At 42.9% G+C, this 18740-nt stretch overlaps 1 protein-coding gene and 1 long non-coding RNA gene across 4 annotated transcripts; one reads left to right on the forward strand and one right to left on the reverse strand.

Moving 5' to 3' along the window:
• Positions 1-2095: 2095 nt before the first annotated feature.
• Positions 2096-16527, reverse strand: LOC121138569. Of its 3 annotated transcripts, XR_005875503.1 has the most exons (5): positions 16419-16527; positions 14963-15212; positions 11672-11761; positions 10050-10240; positions 2096-2298 (listed from the first exon to the last, which is right to left on the reverse strand). It is a non-coding gene; the product is annotated as an uncharacterized LOC121138569 (long non-coding RNA). The 3 variants fall into 3 exon arrangements; XR_005875502.1 differs by lacking the exons at positions 2096-2298; positions 10050-10240; positions 11672-11761 and having other exon boundaries at positions 14511-15212; XR_005875504.1 differs by lacking the exons at positions 2096-2298; positions 10050-10240; positions 11672-11761 and having other exon boundaries at positions 14511-15798; positions 16419-16506.
• On the forward strand, positions 15192-18401 carry LOC121138568 (disks large homolog 5-like; the record flags this gene model as incomplete). The annotated part of the gene is given in 3 exon segments (XM_040741239.1): positions 15192-15324; positions 16379-16538; positions 18258-18401. Coding segments are annotated over 3 exon segments (437 nt in total), but the record flags the coding sequence as incomplete, so codon positions are not given.
• Between the last annotated feature and the right edge of the window lie 339 nt (positions 18402-18740).

Here is an 18740-nt window from a genome sequence, read left to right on the forward strand (position 1 = left end):
AGAGGGACCTGGAACTGACTTGTGAAGCAACCTTGTTTCTAACCTAAATTTAAACTAAAAAATAAATAAATTTTTAAAAAAGCTAAGAACAAGAGAATCATAGTCTGTTTTAAGTGTATACATGTTATGCATAGATATACACATCTGTGAACACACTATGAATGCACATGCACAAAGTGAAAAGATAGTTTTCACTGTTACATTTAATATTCAGGAAAATAATTCCATTGTGATAAGTAATATACCTTAAAAAAAACATCAAGGCACCAAAGATCTCCTTAAAAAGTGTACTTACTTATGCCAGGTTCCATGAACATAAAAGGACAGTAAATTACTGGGATACTCATAATAACACACTACAAGCATGGCAGCCTAAAAAGGAGGAATTTAGTGCCTTGGCCCCTGGTGTTGGAGCTCTGCTCTTTCTGAGGGAGATTCTGTCTCCTTCTTCTCTCTTCTTGTGGCTGCCCCTCCTCCAAGTCTTATGACTGCCCCTCCTTCAACACAACCTCTGTCTCCTCCACTCAGCCCTCTGCTTTTCTGATTTCCTTAGCCTACAATGACAAAACTGAATTTATGGCCTATTCAGATATTTGAATTTAATTATATCAACAGAAACTCAATTTTCAAATAACGCCATATGTCCACGTGGATACTTTCTGGTAAAAGGCCACCATCCAATAGTTACAGCACCTTAGTGCAAACACACAGGTAACAAACCAGGGAGAGACAGCAATATTGGCCTGACCAGGATTTTTGATCTGTTGAAGAAAGTAAGGAGTGTCTGAGTCTTTGATTTTTCGACATACTATTCCTGGAAGATGTTTCTGCGGTAACATTTAAATTTTTGTTTAAACAGAAAAGTGTTAAGATATGGAATGCTCGTGATATTAAAGTTAGAGAGTGTGTACACTGTGTAATGTTCCCTCACATTCCAACCTCCTTGGCTGGCAAGCTTAGGGGGCATCTAGCGACCTTTCTCAGTGTGTTCTTCTAGCTGGTCTGCTGGTTTGTGGCAAAGCTTCTGTTCGTTTCTGTACTTTCGCATGGTGGACCCACTCGTCCACCGGAAGGTATAGTGATCAGACTCATACCTGGGTCTAAGGTATGGGTTCTACTTGAATAGATTTTGTTTTTCCTTCCATTTGACAAAGGCCTAGGAAGCACTTCAAACCATCTGTGTGTTGATAATGATGTTTGCATCTGTGGAACGATAGAGTGAGTGACGGGCATGTAACATGTAACTTCGTTTCAGACAGTCAGACTTGGTGAAGCTGGGATGTGGCAGGGATGCTGAAACCATCACAGTCATGAGGACTGCGTCACTGGAGGCTGTGGTGGTGGTGGGACACAGATTCCTCGTCATCCCTGGGTTTCCCCTGGGTTTATAGCCATGGGCGGCATATCTTAAGTAAGTCAGTTTTCATGAGCCCAGTCGTCAGCCTGGCATTGAGTCACAACTGCTTCAGGTCTCTCTCATGGTATCAGGTAATTTGCATACACAAATGAAGAGGTCTGACATGTTGCATTACTTCATTCATCTTCTAGTGCAATTATTTTTGGCAAAAGAAAAAAAGAAAAAATAACTCCTGGAAGTTCTTTGTTCTTCCTGAAGAAAATGCAACACACACACACACACACACACACACACACAAACACACAGAAATGGTTTCCTCTTCCACTTAACTACTCAGGAACAGGAATTTCAATTGTGGTTGATTCTGTGAGGCATCACTCAGTGAAGAGACTTCTTTCTGCAGGGTGTGAAGTACAAATATTATGTCCACCTGTCACGAGGTGTATCTGTCCTGTGATGGAACCAAGAGACCATATGTGGAACTGGATCCACATGCCAACAGAGCAAACATTCTCCCTGAAGTGAGGCCTCATAATGGGCAAGAGAATCGACTACTACATTGCACAGTTTCCTCAACTTCCAGGGCAGTGTGCCAATCCACCCACAGTCAAGACACCACGTTGTTTAAATTCCCTGCCAACTTTTCAGGACTAGAGAGTGACTCACAGAATGGAGTGTTCAGAATTCAGTTTAGATGCTCAATTAATGATTGGCACATCACAGGGCTATAGGTCTGGGTTACATTTAAAACAGAAAATCGCTTTATTTGTGGAGTATACAACTTTCCTTGCCTGAGTCATTCCTTTCATTCCAGAAAAGTCACCCGTCATCCAGTTTTTGCCCAAGGAGAATGGTGTCAGTACCACATACAACTTGTCCAGCTTGCGGTCTGGTTTTCCTTACAAACAGAAGGGATTTTGGAGATCATAAAAAAGCAGGACCTGACAGGACAGAAACCTTCAGTTACATAAGCCCAAGTAGGCAACAGTCTGTCCTGGATGATGACAAGGCATGCATTCCAGGGAAAGACGAGAAGGGTCTAATTACCTCCCCAGGGTCCATATAGCTGGGGTTTATAACGACCAACTCCATCTCCACCAGACTTTCCTTAGACGGTGAACACCCAGCACTAAACTTTGCACCATATGAGACTTACTCAATGCCATTCAGTAGCAACAGGGAGTCACACCAAAGGAGCTTGTCACACATCTGTGGCCCTCTAGCACTGGTATTTCCAAGCACAGTGCCCTTCAAGTTTTCTTTCAAAAGCCTCACAAATAAAAGTTTTTTGCCCATCAGGTGATAATTTGCTTCCTAAAGCATTAATTAATTTTCTATTACCAATGCTAATGTATACTTTCCAATTTGTCCACTGCACAACAAAGCCTAATTTAAAGCAATTAATGTTCATTAATGGGCCCATCTGCATGTTTATTACTTCACCCATAAATACTTGAGGCATGGAATCCGTAGTCTATAGCTCACTTCCTATCAACATGGATCCTTCTCTTCAAGGGTAGATGTAAGGTGACAATGCCAGAATTTCAGGTCTTTGCAGCAAAACCACACTGTTCTTACGGGGAAAGTTTTGATGCGACAGAAGAACACTGAGTGGGGGAGTAGAAAAATGTCACCGTGACACCAAAGATTAGCTTTAGCATAGAACAGTCACCATGTTGCCATTTATTACTGACACTATTTGTGTGTGGCTGTGAGTCCTTCTAGAGCTACAGCGTCTGTTTTTCATACTACCTGATGGTGTTTTATTCCCCAAGCACACTGAGATAATGTGTTAGAAGACATAAGCATGCTGTGACAAAAGCAAACAAACAATGACAACAACAACAACAGAACCAGGCTCTTCCTCCACAGCACTAATGTGTAAAGTCTGGGCTTTGCAATTCATCACGTGTGTGTGTGTGTGTGTGTGTGTGTGTGTGTGTGTGTGTGTGTGTGTGTGCAGAGAGACAGACAGAGAGAAAGAAAGACAGAGTGGTCGTTAAATGTTCTACATTTCTACAAAATGTGTAACATGATAGTATCCGTATTAAAGGAACTCTAAGGACTAAATTGTGCTAATACCTATAATTTTTAATATTGAGGTTGGTAGATGGCAATGGCTTGATGGATGTTGCAGTAAGAACACAACAACAGTAGGTTGTTTGGAAATAAGAGACATTTTCACTAAAGTTTCTCCCTAGAGCCACAGGTGAGGTGCTTTTTGTGGCACATGGACTTAGAGAAAAGCTCAGTGCCTGCTGGCACTAGGACACATTCACGCCGATTCTTGTCACCATCTCTCCCTATCCTAGAGAATAGCATAAATAAGTACCCCTTCTGGGACACTGCTACATCTAACATGTGACAGCCAAGTGTACGTGTAATTCTTGACAAAAGAGAAAGAAGTCAACTATGTGTTGACATTGAAGCAAATGAATTTGCATTTTGAAAACTTGTGATATTGAATAAAGACCAACACATAAGAATTCTCTATTCGTGAAATAAATAAAAAACAGTTAAACATCTCCACATGAGTGATTTCAAAGAAATTTACATTTACCAGGCATTATCACTTTGGTGGAAGATATTGTGCTTGTCACTGGAGGGACAGATGGAGTAGAGCTTAGGAGGCTGACAAGCTAGCTGACAGAAATGAGTAAACTTTTTGATCCTACCAACCTAATGGCAAGCAATTATCTCTGAACTAGATAACAAATGTGCTTCTTTATCCTAAAACCTGACATACATTGTGGAAGTTTCCAGAAGGCACAATTTGTAGAAGGAAGCAGCTGCCTCTGTAGCTAGCATTTAGTGCAAGAGTTTAATTGGTGCTGACCCTTCCAGATGCTTCTGTTCTAACTGAGATAGCAAGAGTACAGGAAGTTTACCTGACACTGTCTATTAATTTCTGGATCTATTTCTGTTTAAATATTGACTTATGAGTGCAGTTTTACTTCATATGCAATACCATTTACTGATTCTGACTTTAGTAAAGTATGAATTGCTCTCTATGCAATACATAGTCATACTATTTTATTAATATAATAAATAAAACCAATGGAACTGGAAACCTTGATGTTTAGCTTCAACTGAAGATTCTTTGTGCAACCATGAACATTTTCCTGACATGCCTAATTATCACCTTACCTATTAAAAATAGCAATTTGTTTTGCCATAGATCATCAGAGGTGACAATATACAGTTAAATTTATTAATGTAAAGTTTTATGGCATTTAAGTATCTCCATATTGTCTGTCTTGATCATTTTTTCATAAACATATTCTGTAAGATACAGTAACCAAACAAAAAACAGTATCTTGTATAAAATTTCATATATTGAAGCAAAATACAAGACCTATTTGAAATTATTTTACCTCTATACTCATGAATGCATAAAACGTCAGTTATTTACAAAGAAGCAAAAGTATATAAATGAAGTTAAATGGAAAGTATGTATATTCACAAGTATCTTAGATGGGAATGGCCATATATTTATATTCCAAATCACTTATATTTGAAACAAGGAATTAGAGTATAACACATTGTTGTGAGATCCTAACTGAGGTATCAAATAAGAACATAGAAAGTATCCTTGGCCACTTAAAGTAGTTATAAATGTAGCTCAATTACATAATAATCTTAATCTAGTGACAACAGAGGAAGGAAAGACAAAATTTAGAGTGTACGTGTGACATTTCAGGGGCTGACAGAATTTTCCACTCACAAGAAATAGCACGAGAAGTACCAGAATACAAAGCAAGGAAATCAATGCAGCCAATATACTAGTTACAATAATAAATCCATGAATAGATACAGAAAGCATGAAGAAAAACTTGGGATGTCTCAACTTTATTTGGCTTTGTTTATTAATGAGAGATTATGAAAAAGAAAAGAAGCATACAAAAACATATAATAGAGAACTTTGAACAGATAACAAAGGCTCCAAGGATGCTGAATAACTTGACCTAAGGAATGAGGGGAGAGGGCCATTCTTGACACTGGATCTAGACAGAAGATGGGACTGTCAACTAACATGCCCTACATGCTTATTCTTAATAAGCCAGTATGGATGTTTACAGAATGAGTGAGGAGGGGTTCTTAGAATGGAACAGAGTGAGGCTCATGTCTCCCAGAGAACAACAGGCATGCACTCCGAATCATGGCTGAGTTTTCAGGATGACCAGGTGACTCCGTATTGAGTAGTGTTTCCTGCAACAGAGCTCAGAATTGTGGAGTTGGAGGTGGAGCTACACATTTAGACGAGGAAGACAGTGATGATGGTGACCATGGCAATAACAATTACTGACTATCTGTAGGGATAACCTAATAGAGTTCATCCATCCAAATATGTACATACTCTCCTTGTTACAAGTGAGAAGCTGGAAAATATATTTCTGTTTGGTGTTTGTATTTTTATGTGGTGCTTTTCTTTTTGAAGCAGCATATTACATTGTAACTCAGGCTGGCCTGGAACTTACATTCCAGCCCAGCCTGGCCTTGAACTCATAGAACTCCTCCTTCCCCCTGACTGCAGAGTCCTAGGTTATAGTCATGAACCATTGCATGGAGCCTGAGATCTCTTTTTTATGAAGCTGTATTGAGTCATAGTTACATATCATAAAATAAATATAAACAAACCTATTACATAAAAAATAGGTTTGAATTGTACTTGATAAATATCTAATGTGGTCAACTATTGCACCATCAATTTTAAAATATTTTCATCACTTTAAATCCCCTCAAGCTTTTTTAATCCTCAGCCCTGCTCCAACTCCCTAAGGGGGCTTTATAAAATTTTCTCTTCTGAAACAGATTCCTGCAGTCTGGTGGCTCTAACTTGTTCGTTTTCTGCCACTTAGGGTAACGTTTTGCTGGTTTGTTCACTCTGTGGTATGCACTAGTACTTTGCATGCTTTTAAATGATAAATGCCATTTATCTATGAATATGTATTTGAAAGAGATAGAATTTCGCATAATTCCAGGTTTAAGACTGTTACAGGACATCATGGCTGTGAATATATAGACAGTTCTTTTGAGAGGAGATGTAGTTTCACCTACCGGTGCTGGTCCCTAGAAATGGAGTTGCAGAGATGTGCACTAAGGCTTTTCTTATGTGTTTTGAAAATTACAATTTTTCCGTGTAGGTATGCTTTTATATGTTCTCATTAGAAATATACAATAGGTCCTCACCATCTTGTACTCCTTCTGTCTTCTTTCCATTTGATCTTGGCCATTTATGTGACATGAAATAAGCATCTAGAGATGTTTAATTACCATTTTACTAGTGATTAGTGTTCTGTGCCTTATTATGCATTTCTTAATCAGTTGTATGATATCTTTGATGAGATGTCTAGTACTAACCACATGGCATAATCATTTTTAATTAGAATTTTTGATTTTTGATGAGATTTAAGGTTTCTTTTTAATATTCTCAGTAGAAATGTTTCTTTATACAGTTTGAAAGCAGTTTCCCCCAGTCTGTAACTTGCTTTTTCATTGATAATGCAGTTTGAGGTGCAAATAGCTTTTATGGTTGATTTTTATTGAGTTCTTTCATTGTGAATGTCTTTAATAACCTTTCTAAGAATTCTGTCTAGTCTAAGTTTACAACTCTTTCCTCCATCTTTTTTACCCTCTTGATGGTTTATACATTTGTCACTCACATTTAGGTTTAGTTAAATAATGAGATTTAAAAGGTCAGATATGAGGTTTGAGTCTCAGTTCTTTTGTTTTCTTTTTTCTCCTTCAATGAGTAAAATTTGAGGTGTCTGGTGGCATCTCATTGATGGAAAAGAACACTCCTCCACTCATTTGCCTTAGAACACTTGTCATGTGTCTATGACTGTAAATAAAGAAACTTCATCAGAAATTTTCCAGGTTTCTGTCATTGTACTGTATGCATATTCTCACACAAAGCCATACCTCATATCTGAGGCAGAATTTTTGTCTTCTCTGCTTTTTCTTCTTAGATAAAAACTCAGTAATTAGAGTTGGAAGCTTTAGGTTTTCATGCTAAACCTTCAGGGTTAAAACAGTCTCTAAAACACTGAGTGGTTACTCTCTGATATCTGTATTTTGTCTTAGTGTTATTAAATCTTAAATGCCTTTTTATTTCCCTGTACTTCCTTATCTTATAAGGTTCTGTTAGAAGATTATTAGCATTTAATAATTTGCATTTTCCAAGGTTTATCTCATGTTGTGGATCACTGATATGTTGAAATCAGAACAAACATTTTCAATAATTTTAAGTCTTGAATGTGAATAGAGAGTATTTTCCATAATTTTGTAAGGATTTTTCAACATAGGCTTTCTCTGTAGCTTTGGAGGCTGTCCTGTAATTCGCTCTGTAGACCAATCTGTCCTTGAACTCAGAGATCTGAATGTCTCTGCCTCCTGAGTGTGCCACCACTGAGGAGTAGACAATAAGAAATAGGCAGATTGAGAGCTGATATGAATAAAATGAAAAAATCTAACAAGATAGACAAACTCTTATCCAAACTAACCAAAAAAATCACAGAGAGATACCCAAATTAAGAACACCAGAAATGAAAAGGGCTATAAAACTACAAGCACTGAAGAATTCCAGAGAATCATCAGGGTGGTACTTTGAAAATGTGTACTACACAAAATTGGAAAATCTAAAAGAAATAGACAATTTTCTGGATACATACAACATACCAAAATTAAATCAAAACCAGATAAACAAATTAAATAGACCTATCACTCTTAAGGAAATAGAAGCAATCCTCAAAATCTCCCAACCAAAAAAAGTACAGGGCCAGATGGTTTCAGCACAGAATTCTACCAGAACTTCAAAGAAGAGCTAACACCTATATATTGCACATTTTTATTGTACAGCACTTGAGACTCCATTGCGACACTCTCTGTATGCATTGGCATATTTTCTGTCATGAAGAATATCCCACTCTGAAATAGGAGTCAATTGACTGAATTATGTCATAACATCAACTGAGCCAAAAGCACTCCTAGAAACAGGATGTTGGATCTCCCTTCCCAAGCTGTCTATTAATCCATCACAATTCCCCCTACCTCCTATCTTCCCATGCCCTCCACCCTCTCCCCACACCTCCTCCCATCCACTCCTCAGAGAGGGCAAGGTCTCCCATGGGGAATCATCAAAGTCTGTCCCATCATTTGGGGTAGAACAACCCCCCCTGCATCCAAGCTGAGCAAGGTATTCCTGCTAGCAGCCTCATAAACTAAGTCTCCCAACTGTCACCCACATGCAGGGGACCCAGTTCAGCACTGTGTAGATCCCCACCTGTCATTCTGGGTCAGCTGTCTCTGTGGGTCTCCGCAACATGGTCTTGACTCCTTTGCTCATATTAACACACCAACCTCTCTACAACTGGGAACTTGGCCTAGTGCTTAGCTTTGGATCTCAACATCTGCTTCCATCCATTGCTGGATGAAGGTGCATGTGGTTTTTTTTCTAAAGGGGTTACCTCACTCAGGATTTTTTTCTAGTTCCACCCATTTACCTGTAAATTTAAAGATGTCATTGTTTTTTTAAATCTCTGAGTAGTACTCCATTGCATAAATGTACCACACTTTCCTTATCCATTCTACAGTTGAGGGGCATCTAGGTTTCTTTCAGGTTCTGGCTATCACAAATAATGCTGCTATGAACATAGTTGAACAAATGTCTTTGTGCTATGAGTGTGCATCCTTTGGGTATACGCCCAAGAGTGGTATTGCTGGTCTTGAGGTAGATTGATTCCCAGTTTTCTGAGAAACCACCATACTGATTTCCAAAGTTTCTGTACAAGTTTGCATTCCCACCAGCAATAGAGAAATGTTCCCCTTTCTCCACATCCTTTCCAACATAAGCGTTCATTAGTGTGTTTGATTTTAGCCATTCTGACAGATGTTTGATGGTATCTCAGAGTTGTTTTGACTTGCATTTCCCTGATGGCTAAGGATGCTGAGCCACGCATAAGTGCTTTTTGGCCATTTGAGATTCCGCTGTTGAGAATTCACTATTTTTATCTGTGCCCCTGGAAGATAGCTCAAAGCGATTCCGCTAAAACCAGGAACAGGACAATGCTGTCTTCTCTCTCCATATTTATTAAATACTGTACTTGAAGTTCTAGCTAGAGAAATAAGACAAGAAAAGGAGACCAAGGGGATACAAATGGGAAATAAAGCATTCAGATTTTCACTATTTGCTGACGGCAAAATAGTTTACATAAGTGACGTGAAAAAAATTTACCAGGAACAAGATTAACTCAAAAAAGTCAGTAACTCTCCTATATATAGATGAGAAACAGCTGGGAAAGAAATCAGAGAAACACCACCCTTCACAATAGCCACAAATGACATAAAATATCTTGGAGTAACTCTGACCATGCAAGTGAAAGATATGTATGACAAGAACTTTAAATCTTTGAAGAAAGAAATTAAACAGGGTATCAGAAAAATGGAAACATCTCCCATGCTCTTGGATAGGTAGATTAACATAGTATAAAATGGCAATCTAACCAAAAGCAATCTACAGGTTCAGTGCAGTCCCCATCAAAATCTCAGGACAATTCTTCACTGTCTATCTACCTCATCCCATATCTGTTCAACTCTATGCAACCCATGCAGGAAACAGTAACATCGTCCTGACACAGGCTGAAAAATGATGGAATGTATCTGAAGCTCCAGATTAGCTGTGATCATTGCATACCTGATGTAGAAGACATGCTTCCCCTTGCTGGAGCAGGCTGTGTACTCAACTGAAGAAGCCAGGCTATCTGCTCAACTGCCTAATTGAGGGCAGTGCCCACTATGGGCTCTGTGTGACACTGTACCTCCAATAGCATCCTCATCTCAGCTGCCGCTGTTACACTGTCTCTTCAGGACCTCCCCACAGGCATCCTGAGTTGAAACAGAGGTCAAGGTTGAGCTTCAAGTGATCCCTTAACCTCAATGGACACACTGAACACCTGCCAAGCCTTATAGTGTGCAACTTGATTAGCATGTGGTGCCAGAGGAGACTGAGCAGCCACTGGGTGTGGATTATGAAGGAGAAGAGTCATTGAATAGACTGAGGAGGTACAGTAGGGAGCTCAGTAGTCACTCAAGGACAGGATGGGCAGTGGCGACAGGTAGTCTACATGGAATGCATGTAAGATGGGTGCATGCTGAGAGGCCTGGGCTTTCTCTCACCTGTAAGACTGCTTTGGGCCATGGCCAAGGAGGATGGCAGGAGGTGAAGGGGACTCTACTGTGAGAGCCCTGCCCTGCTTCACTGTGCATAATATGACCTGAATGCATCCTGAGGACTTGAGGCAATGAGGTGAGAGTCATCTCCATGGCTGCTCAACCCACCCCTTCACTGCTTTTTGACAGGGGTGTAAGTCAAGCCTTTTGAACTTATACTGAAGTCAAGTCTGTCTGTGGAGCCTGGAGTGTGTATCAGGATGCAGCTCTGGGATGTCATGTGCCTTGGTTTCCATTGTCAGCATTGGCTGGATCAGTATCCCTACATAGATGGGGCCTGTATTCCACTTAGCCCTACTCATCAGGATCCAGTGTCACAGGTCGTGGAGTCTGCTAGCCAAGAAGTAAGAGTTCAGACCTTAGACTTGAGACACAGGCCCTTCAACAGTCTGGCCATAGTCCCCCACTGGGCTGATTCCTGTGACATTAAGTTCCATAAGTTGTGCCCCTCACAAGAGCAGGAATGTCTTGCCACCTGTCTGGCCCTGCCATGGCCATAGCTTCCCATTGCAAAGTGGTTGGAAATTCTGATACTGTTGTTATTTTCTGTGTTGTCAGGGGCTTATCTGGTAGCTGGATCCTGCTGGATGCCAGGGTCTCCCTCCTAGCAGTGTCAACCTAACCAATTAAATTGGGAGGCTAGCCATCTACCAATCAAGTGGGGGGATTCCTATTCCTCCTGATGACCCTCCCCAGCCCTGAAAGCAATGGCAGTTGTCACAATATCCCTAGGCAGTGCCACAGTCAATATTCCATATGCCTGTATGGACTGCGGTCTCCACAAGAGACTGCCCTCATTTTCCATGAGGGAATGTCCTCCTTTGCCTCTAGTGCACAATTCTGCTATGCACCTATCTCCCTGGCTCCACATGCAGGGAGCCTCTTCTCTTGTCAGCCCTTTCTACCTCCTCCAGGAATTCCCCCTCATAACATCTGTCATTGGCCCCTGCTTTCCTTGGAGAGGAAGTTTGGCCAATGCTTTGTCTCCAGCTCCTGGTCCTGATCCTGCCACAACAGGGGCATTGGAAAAGAATGGTGAGTGAATCAATGAGTACGAAAATCAACTGTGATTAGAAATGAGGATACCTGGTCTCTGGGAAGTTTATCTCAGACCCCTCTCTGTGCTCTGATGCCAAAGGATGGACAGACAGCTGTTCCCGATCATCTTTGTTCCATCTATAGGAAGAGAGGAAAGTCTCTCTGGGTGATCCTAAACACAGGACCCTGTGTCAGGCAGGCTCCAGGGGACTTGGTCTGTGAGTACTGCTGGGTTTGGAAAGGTGGGTTCTGCTCTGGTTCTTGCAGTGGTTCCCATCCCCATGTGTGGTCTGCAGGGGTCTCAGTGTGTGAGTGTGTACCAGTGAGGCAGTAAGACATGAATCATTCATCTGAGCCCCAGTGGACACGGTGTTTCCTTCTCTTTGGAGTGTACGGTTGGGAAGGGCTGAGACTCTTGCCCGGCAAGCAGGTACCCATTACCTGAGGGGGAAGAGATAACATGAAGGGAAAAATAGGAAATTCACCAAGTGACAACAAAGCTTCGGAATTGTTGAGTATCAGGGGTAAACAAGGGTGAATATACTAGAATCCAGGGGACCCAGAAGGAATCAGTCTCTGCCTCATTGAGTGGCTGGCCCTGCACACAAACGCTCTGTCTGTTTGTCCATTTGGAAAGCAGGGTTGCTTTACATAGAATCATCTCATGTTTTCTCCAGGGATCATATCCACAGTTCCCTCATGGATATGGACCAGAAAGAAAACCTGGCCATTGACATGAGCCCCATGGAACAGTAAGCCACATCCACTGAAACTGCAGACATAGAGGAGAAACCAAGCCCACCCAGAGAAGGTGACTGTGTTGAACAACATCCTGCTAGATTTCATGGGAGGACAGATGTCCTCAGCAGGTAGCTGATGTCTAGATTCCCCCAGCAGCTGTCCTGAAGACCTAAAGAGATCCAAGGGAGGGGAGTATCTGCTGTGGATAAGATGGAGAGCCAGTCTCATGGAAAGGTAACTGAGGCTTGTATATGAAAAAACAGTCCAGGGCTAAGCCTCAGGAAAACCACAGCAGTTCGTAGCCTATGTACCAATGTGAAATGGTGTCCACACAGGATCTGCATGGAAGATGGGAAAGACCTGTGAGGATGCAAAGAACCAGCTGATGGTCTACATGGAGACAAGTAGCCAGGAACACAACAGTATCTACTTCTCTTCCTCAGCTGCCTTCCATCTGCCCACCTTCACCCCCTTTACTCCTAGAACTCCTGGATGAAATAGAAGAGTAAGATAATCCTCAGTGCAGGCCCCAAAACCCACACCTTCCCTGGGGTCCAAACTTAGGACCATCATTCCCAGCTGAGATACCTCCCATTTTGTCCCATTCCTAGCAAGCCATCGCCAGAGCAGATGAAGTGGTGTCCTATCCCCTGAGAAACAGCACTCACAAAATGGTCCAGCCCTTTTCCAATTAATGTTCTGCTCCCTCTGACTATGACTGATACCCATAACCCTGTCATCTGTGGATCTGACCCAGCATACTCTGACCCAAGCATGGCATGTGAGCAGTGCCAAGTGGGCTCTGGCTTTTGTGTTGAGGTGAGATGACCTAGTCATTACCAAGGAAAGATTTTTGCCCTCCTCTGGCTGCCGCAGCAGAAGCTGCCTAGTGTTATCCTCCAGGCCCATCATGAGGTCTAGCCAACAGTCCACCATGTCCAACAGCAGAAAAGGAGGTCAGGACAGGTGAGTAGTTGTTCCCTGCACTACAGTGCCTTTCTTTGCTCTCCAATACTCCACACAGCCCCATCTGTGCTGCTGGTTGGCCAACTGCAAGTTGAGATGTAACCCTGCCATTCCCTTTCAAGCAGGTATCTAATGGCGTAAGACAGTCCAGTGTCTGAGGGCCAAGGAAACATGCCCCAGAGCGATGAGTCTGAGTTGGATTTGAAGGACTATGAAAGCTTGTGAAGCATTCATAAGAGCACATAGGAATTGTATCAAAGGAAGCAGCAGTTGTAAAGGCACAGAGACATGTCCTTACAGCTCATTCTGATACCCTGGTGTTTATTGTCCACAGCTATTCATGCCCAGCTCCAATCTGTACCCTATCCCATGCCCAAGAGCTCAGTCCACTCCAGTTAGCCTCTCTGTTGCTGTTAGGAATTAGCAAATGGAATGGAATGGATCTGTGGACCCCCATATTCCCACCATCTCTGAAGCCCCAGCAAAGCCCTAAGAGCTGACATATTAATTCCTCAACTTCCGAATAGAGAGAAAGGATGTAGCAACTCTGGGAGAATGAACGTGTCCAGAGTATATGCTGAGTTCTAAGGGGACAACCTAGGCCCAATGGAATGGGATTAGAAGTATAAAAGGTCAAAGTCACCAAGTCATTTCTGGGGAAACTTGGGGTGTGCTAGTTTAGTTCATGTGCTATGAAAATGGCCATCCACGTTTCCCAGCCCTATTTCCTCTGGTCTATGTCTCCATCTGGATGAAGCTCTTTTGACAGAATGCACAGACATCCATGAATCAAGAGAAGCCTCCTGGATTGTGTCGTTTCCAGTGCTGTCATAGGGCCATCATGATTAACATCAGGGAAACCCTATAGAAATATATGAGGCCAGAATCCACTTCTCAGACTAATCTGCACTACTTATTGGAGATAAGTCTTCTGCGCTTGCAGAGATCCAAGAGTTTGCATCTACTCCTCCCTACTAGGAAGGGTTGGTTACAGCTACCTCTGAGGCTTCCCTGAGAAATCTCTCACTTTGGAGCACAGTCAGCTGCTCTGGAGTTCTGAGAATGTCCAAACACTGGGCAGAGTCTGGTCAGAGCTGCTCAAAACACAGGATAGTATGCCAATATGACCCAAAGACAGAGGTTGTGAGCAACATATGAACATGACAGGAGTAGCATTATGTCTTTGTTGATACTTTTAATTCTCACAATAACCCCCTTTCTCACATTCCTTGATCATAGCAGCAATTGAGGCATGTCACCCTTCAGGGTCAGTGACCTAATGAAGTCCTAGTGCAGAGGGACCTCCGGGTGTGCATGTGTGATGAATCAGGATGTGGGTGGAAAAGTTGGTCCCTACAATGTCAGTAAACATTTGGCCACAGGGCTTTGTAGCAACCTGAACTTATGGGAACTATTCACCAGCTGTAGGCTGTGAAATATGCCAACATGCATTCCTTCCTCGGTAGTATTTAATTGCTCATGATGACTAAGAGGTCTTTGAGGAAGGAATGTGACATTACTCACCAATATTTAGAAAGTCTAGCTCAGTTCTCCACATGGGAAATACTAGAGGGCTTCCATGCAAGCTTAGGAAACTCTGGATTTGGAAGGAGGGGTTGCTGGATGGCTTACCCTATATTCGAAGACAAGATCCTGGAATGGGACCCTGGGATTTTGGTACATTCAGGGAGTAATAATTAGCAGGGAGGCAAAGCTGTTCTCCATGACATCAGCAGTCCCTTCCTTGGGAATTCTATTGTATCCTGGAGAGCTCATGGCATTCCACGATGTCACCAGTGTTGTAGCAACACCAACGGCCCTTAGGGCATTACTTCAGTGACTCTCTGGTTTATCATTAGAAATGTTGTCAAGAATGAGGTCTCTGTTTGCAAGAGAACATGGAGAACATTCAGAGACTAGAGAGAGACAGAAAGAAGCTGATGTTACTTCTCAAAATAAAGCAGCAACACATAAGTGGTCCTGGCGTAGGCACAGTGAGTGATGGGCAGGAGATGGGGAGGGTCCTGGAGGAGGTGGACTTCAGCTGGGACTTTCAGTAATGGGACAGAGGATCTGGACCCTCTGGGAAGCAAATGGACCTCAATGCTTATCCTAATTCCTGATAGTCCATGACTCCAGAGCATTAGTTTGTCTGTTCCCTAAGCCAAGACCGGGCAAGGCCAAGGCTGTTGTGCTAGGCGCACCTAGATTTTACCTTTAGCACACTCGGTAGTGTAATGTGGGGACCCCAGGATCCCACCTGGAGTCAGTAGGGACTAATGTGTCCCCAGATGTGGGCAGGCATCACTGCACGTCACCCTCAGCAGTTTTCTTTAGGTGCAGTGACTGTGTGACACCAGTCACATGGAGAGATGAGTACTTCTGGCTAAGACTTTATGTCCTCAGACTGTACAGCAGAACTCCTCTATTCACGTCTCCCTGACAGTGGTCCCCGTAGACTACTGAATCTGCAGTTGAGGTTGGCAGTCAATACTCTCATGTAGTCAAACAACTGTTAGAGGTATGGGTCCAGGGCAGCAATTCTCCCCTTCAATCCAGCTTCCATGTTTTGGGCCCTCAGTGGTGTGGGGTGACTTGGTGAATCTTTTGACCATGTTGTGTCCCTGCATGACTTTTCAGTCTACACCCATGGACCTGGAATGAATGGGCAGGAGATCTGGACTCCTCACAGCACCTGAGTGCTTGTGCAATTTTCCATTTCTACTGGCTTTTGAAAAATCAGGCAGGCTTCAGGGCTCTGGGCCATGCTGCATTCTGTGTCACTGTAATTAATCCTGAAAGGTGGTCTTTGTCTTCACCTGAAGCATGTGTGGGGACATAGAGGAAATCCCTGACTGCTTATATAACCACATCTCTACAGAGTGTTGGGAGATCTGTGATCCACAGAGGGGGCATCTCAACCAGAGGCAAAATTATTGGAAAGTCACAGAAGTCCAGACATGATCTTTCTGTTTGGACCTCAGGGTGTTCTATCCATTCTCTGTGAATTGTCATCGTGCAATTTCACTTGTGTCCATCTACCCACAGAGGCTCCTTTGGAGACATCATCCCAGCCAACGCTCCTTACCAAGAAACAAGTGAAGAAGGAGATAGAGAGGATGACCACAGAGCTGCAGCTGATGACCAACCAAAGGAATGAGCTGCGAGATCGCCTGCTCTTCATCAGTGAAGGAACTGTGGACAATAGGTATCCATTGTTTCATACCGCACAGGACTGTCCACACTCACCATCACCTCCTCTCTTTTGAGGTCTGGAGTTCCACAGAGACAGCTTATCTTCACTCATGGGAGCTCACAGACCCTGGACCAACAGTTAGGGAGCCTACATGGAACTGGCCTAGGCCCTCTGCATGTGTGTGACTATTGTGTAACTTGGTGTCATTGTAGGGATCCTAGAAGTGAGATCAAGATCTATCCCTGGAGCTTAGCTGCCTTGTGGGACCTCTTCCCTATGGGGATTACCTTATCTAGCCCTGATGCAAGGCAAGGAGCTCAGTCCTTTGCTCAATCCCATTTTAGCCTGGCACCTTTCTGAGTGGAGATGGAGGAGGACTAGAAGGGGGAGATAGGAAGCAGGGTGCATGTGGGGGGACCTGAAGAGGGCAGAGGGGAAACTGCGGGTAGTATGGAAAATTAATAAAAATATGCTTTTTAAATGAAACAAATATTTTGATGAAAAAGTTCTCAGTTTCTAGAAGGCTGCATATCCACAGTGACTCTGTAGCCACCTCATGACTTAATTTCTTCTCAGAGGAGACGCAGACCTGAAACTTTAGAGGGAGTAAAATGGGGACTCTGGATTTACTGCTTTCTCCAAATGGAAACCATAGACTGTAGTCTTATCCACATAACTCAGGGATTGAGACAGCAATGTGTGAATTCCCTGCATGCATTTGTGAGATTTTGGTGAACCTTTAAACTTCCCTGGAAGGTGATTGTGTGCTAGAAAATCTAGATAGCAGCTTGGCAGGGATGTTTCCACTTGGTCCTTCTCAGTGTGGTACAGGGAGTCCAGGGACTCATCACTGTTTCTTTCGAGTTTTGTGCATTATAGTCTTAGACAATAGTGCTGCATATATTTCATTAGCATTATGGTTGCTCTCCCTCTTTGTGTGTTCTCAACTTCTCTCTCTCTCTCTCTCTCTCTCTCTCTCTCTCTCTCCCTCCCTGTCACTTCCCCCTCTCTCTTATACTCTTTCCTTCCTGTCTCCCTCCCCTTCTCACCTTCCCTCTAACTTACTCTTTCTCCTCCCCTCCTCCTCAACGACCCCTCCACATCTCCTTCTCCCTCTACTTCTCCTCTCTCTCCCTCTGGTGTTCATATATGTATTTTCAGGATTCTGTAACCAGAAGCAATCTGGGACCAGGACTCTGTGGAGGGTCCTGAGGATTTGCCTGCTTTAGTTTCCAGGCTATAATACTGCTGAGGTGTGGGAGCCCCACTTTAAGCATCAATGTTCTTATCCTAAGTTCTCACCGACATAGCAACTAGCAAAACCTTGGGAAGTTTATATAGCTGTCCTAGTGTTGTGTCTCAACCAGAGAATTATTTGCTGTAACTCATCAGTAGTAGTCACCTGCATCATAGAATCAATGTCCTAGAACAGGAGAAACCTCATTGCATTATCTGGTGTGCCAAGACCTGATTCATAGACTCCCAGTAAAATATTTACCAGATGGATGGCTCACAACCAGTGAGTGAGCTCCTGCATCCAGGGCAACCTCTATCTGGACGCCCAGCTCTTGTTGTCACAGGGACAGGGTAACAAGTTTAAAAGCACCAGGAAGTCCCACTACTTATCAGTCAGAATGTGGAATCCAATGGGCTTTGGCAGACCAGGATATAACTTCAGTTCACATGACACTTGAGGCCTGTGTTTATGGGATCCTTTCCTTCTGTTTCTAGACCCTACCACAAGCCAAATCCATTTTATGAGAAACTGAAGCTGGAACATAAACAGGTCCTGTGGGAACTAAAGGTTTTTGAGAATGAGAAAACTGAGGTCTCAGAAAAGTTCAGTGAGCTGAACAAGGAGACAGTCTTCTATCGGTAAGTGCCCATCTTGGCCTGGACCCCATGAGTTGTGGAACTGTCACATCTGCATTTTGTTTACTGGGACTGGAGAGTCCACAGCTATGGTTCTAGCCTTTCTGCTCCATAGCAAGCAACTCTTGGATATGTGTCTCTTGGACTCAGGTTTGCTAAGTGTGAAAGAGACTGATGGCCCCTGCCACCATTATTCTAGAGCCTCAGGATCCTCTAGATAGAAATGCAAATTGCACTGTGGGGAGAATGTCAGGAAGCCCTGGGTTTCAGGAACTCAGGCCAAGGCTTTAGAAATCTGGTGACTGTGGAACCTCTAGATATTCACCTTGGGTCTCCTGTCGT

Source organism: Mesocricetus auratus, unplaced genomic scaffold (assembly GCF_017639785.1).
Source record: "Mesocricetus auratus isolate SY011 unplaced genomic scaffold, BCM_Maur_2.0 contig_4050_pilon_obj, whole genome shotgun sequence".
NCBI lineage: Eukaryota > Metazoa > Chordata > Mammalia > Rodentia > Cricetidae > Mesocricetus > Mesocricetus auratus.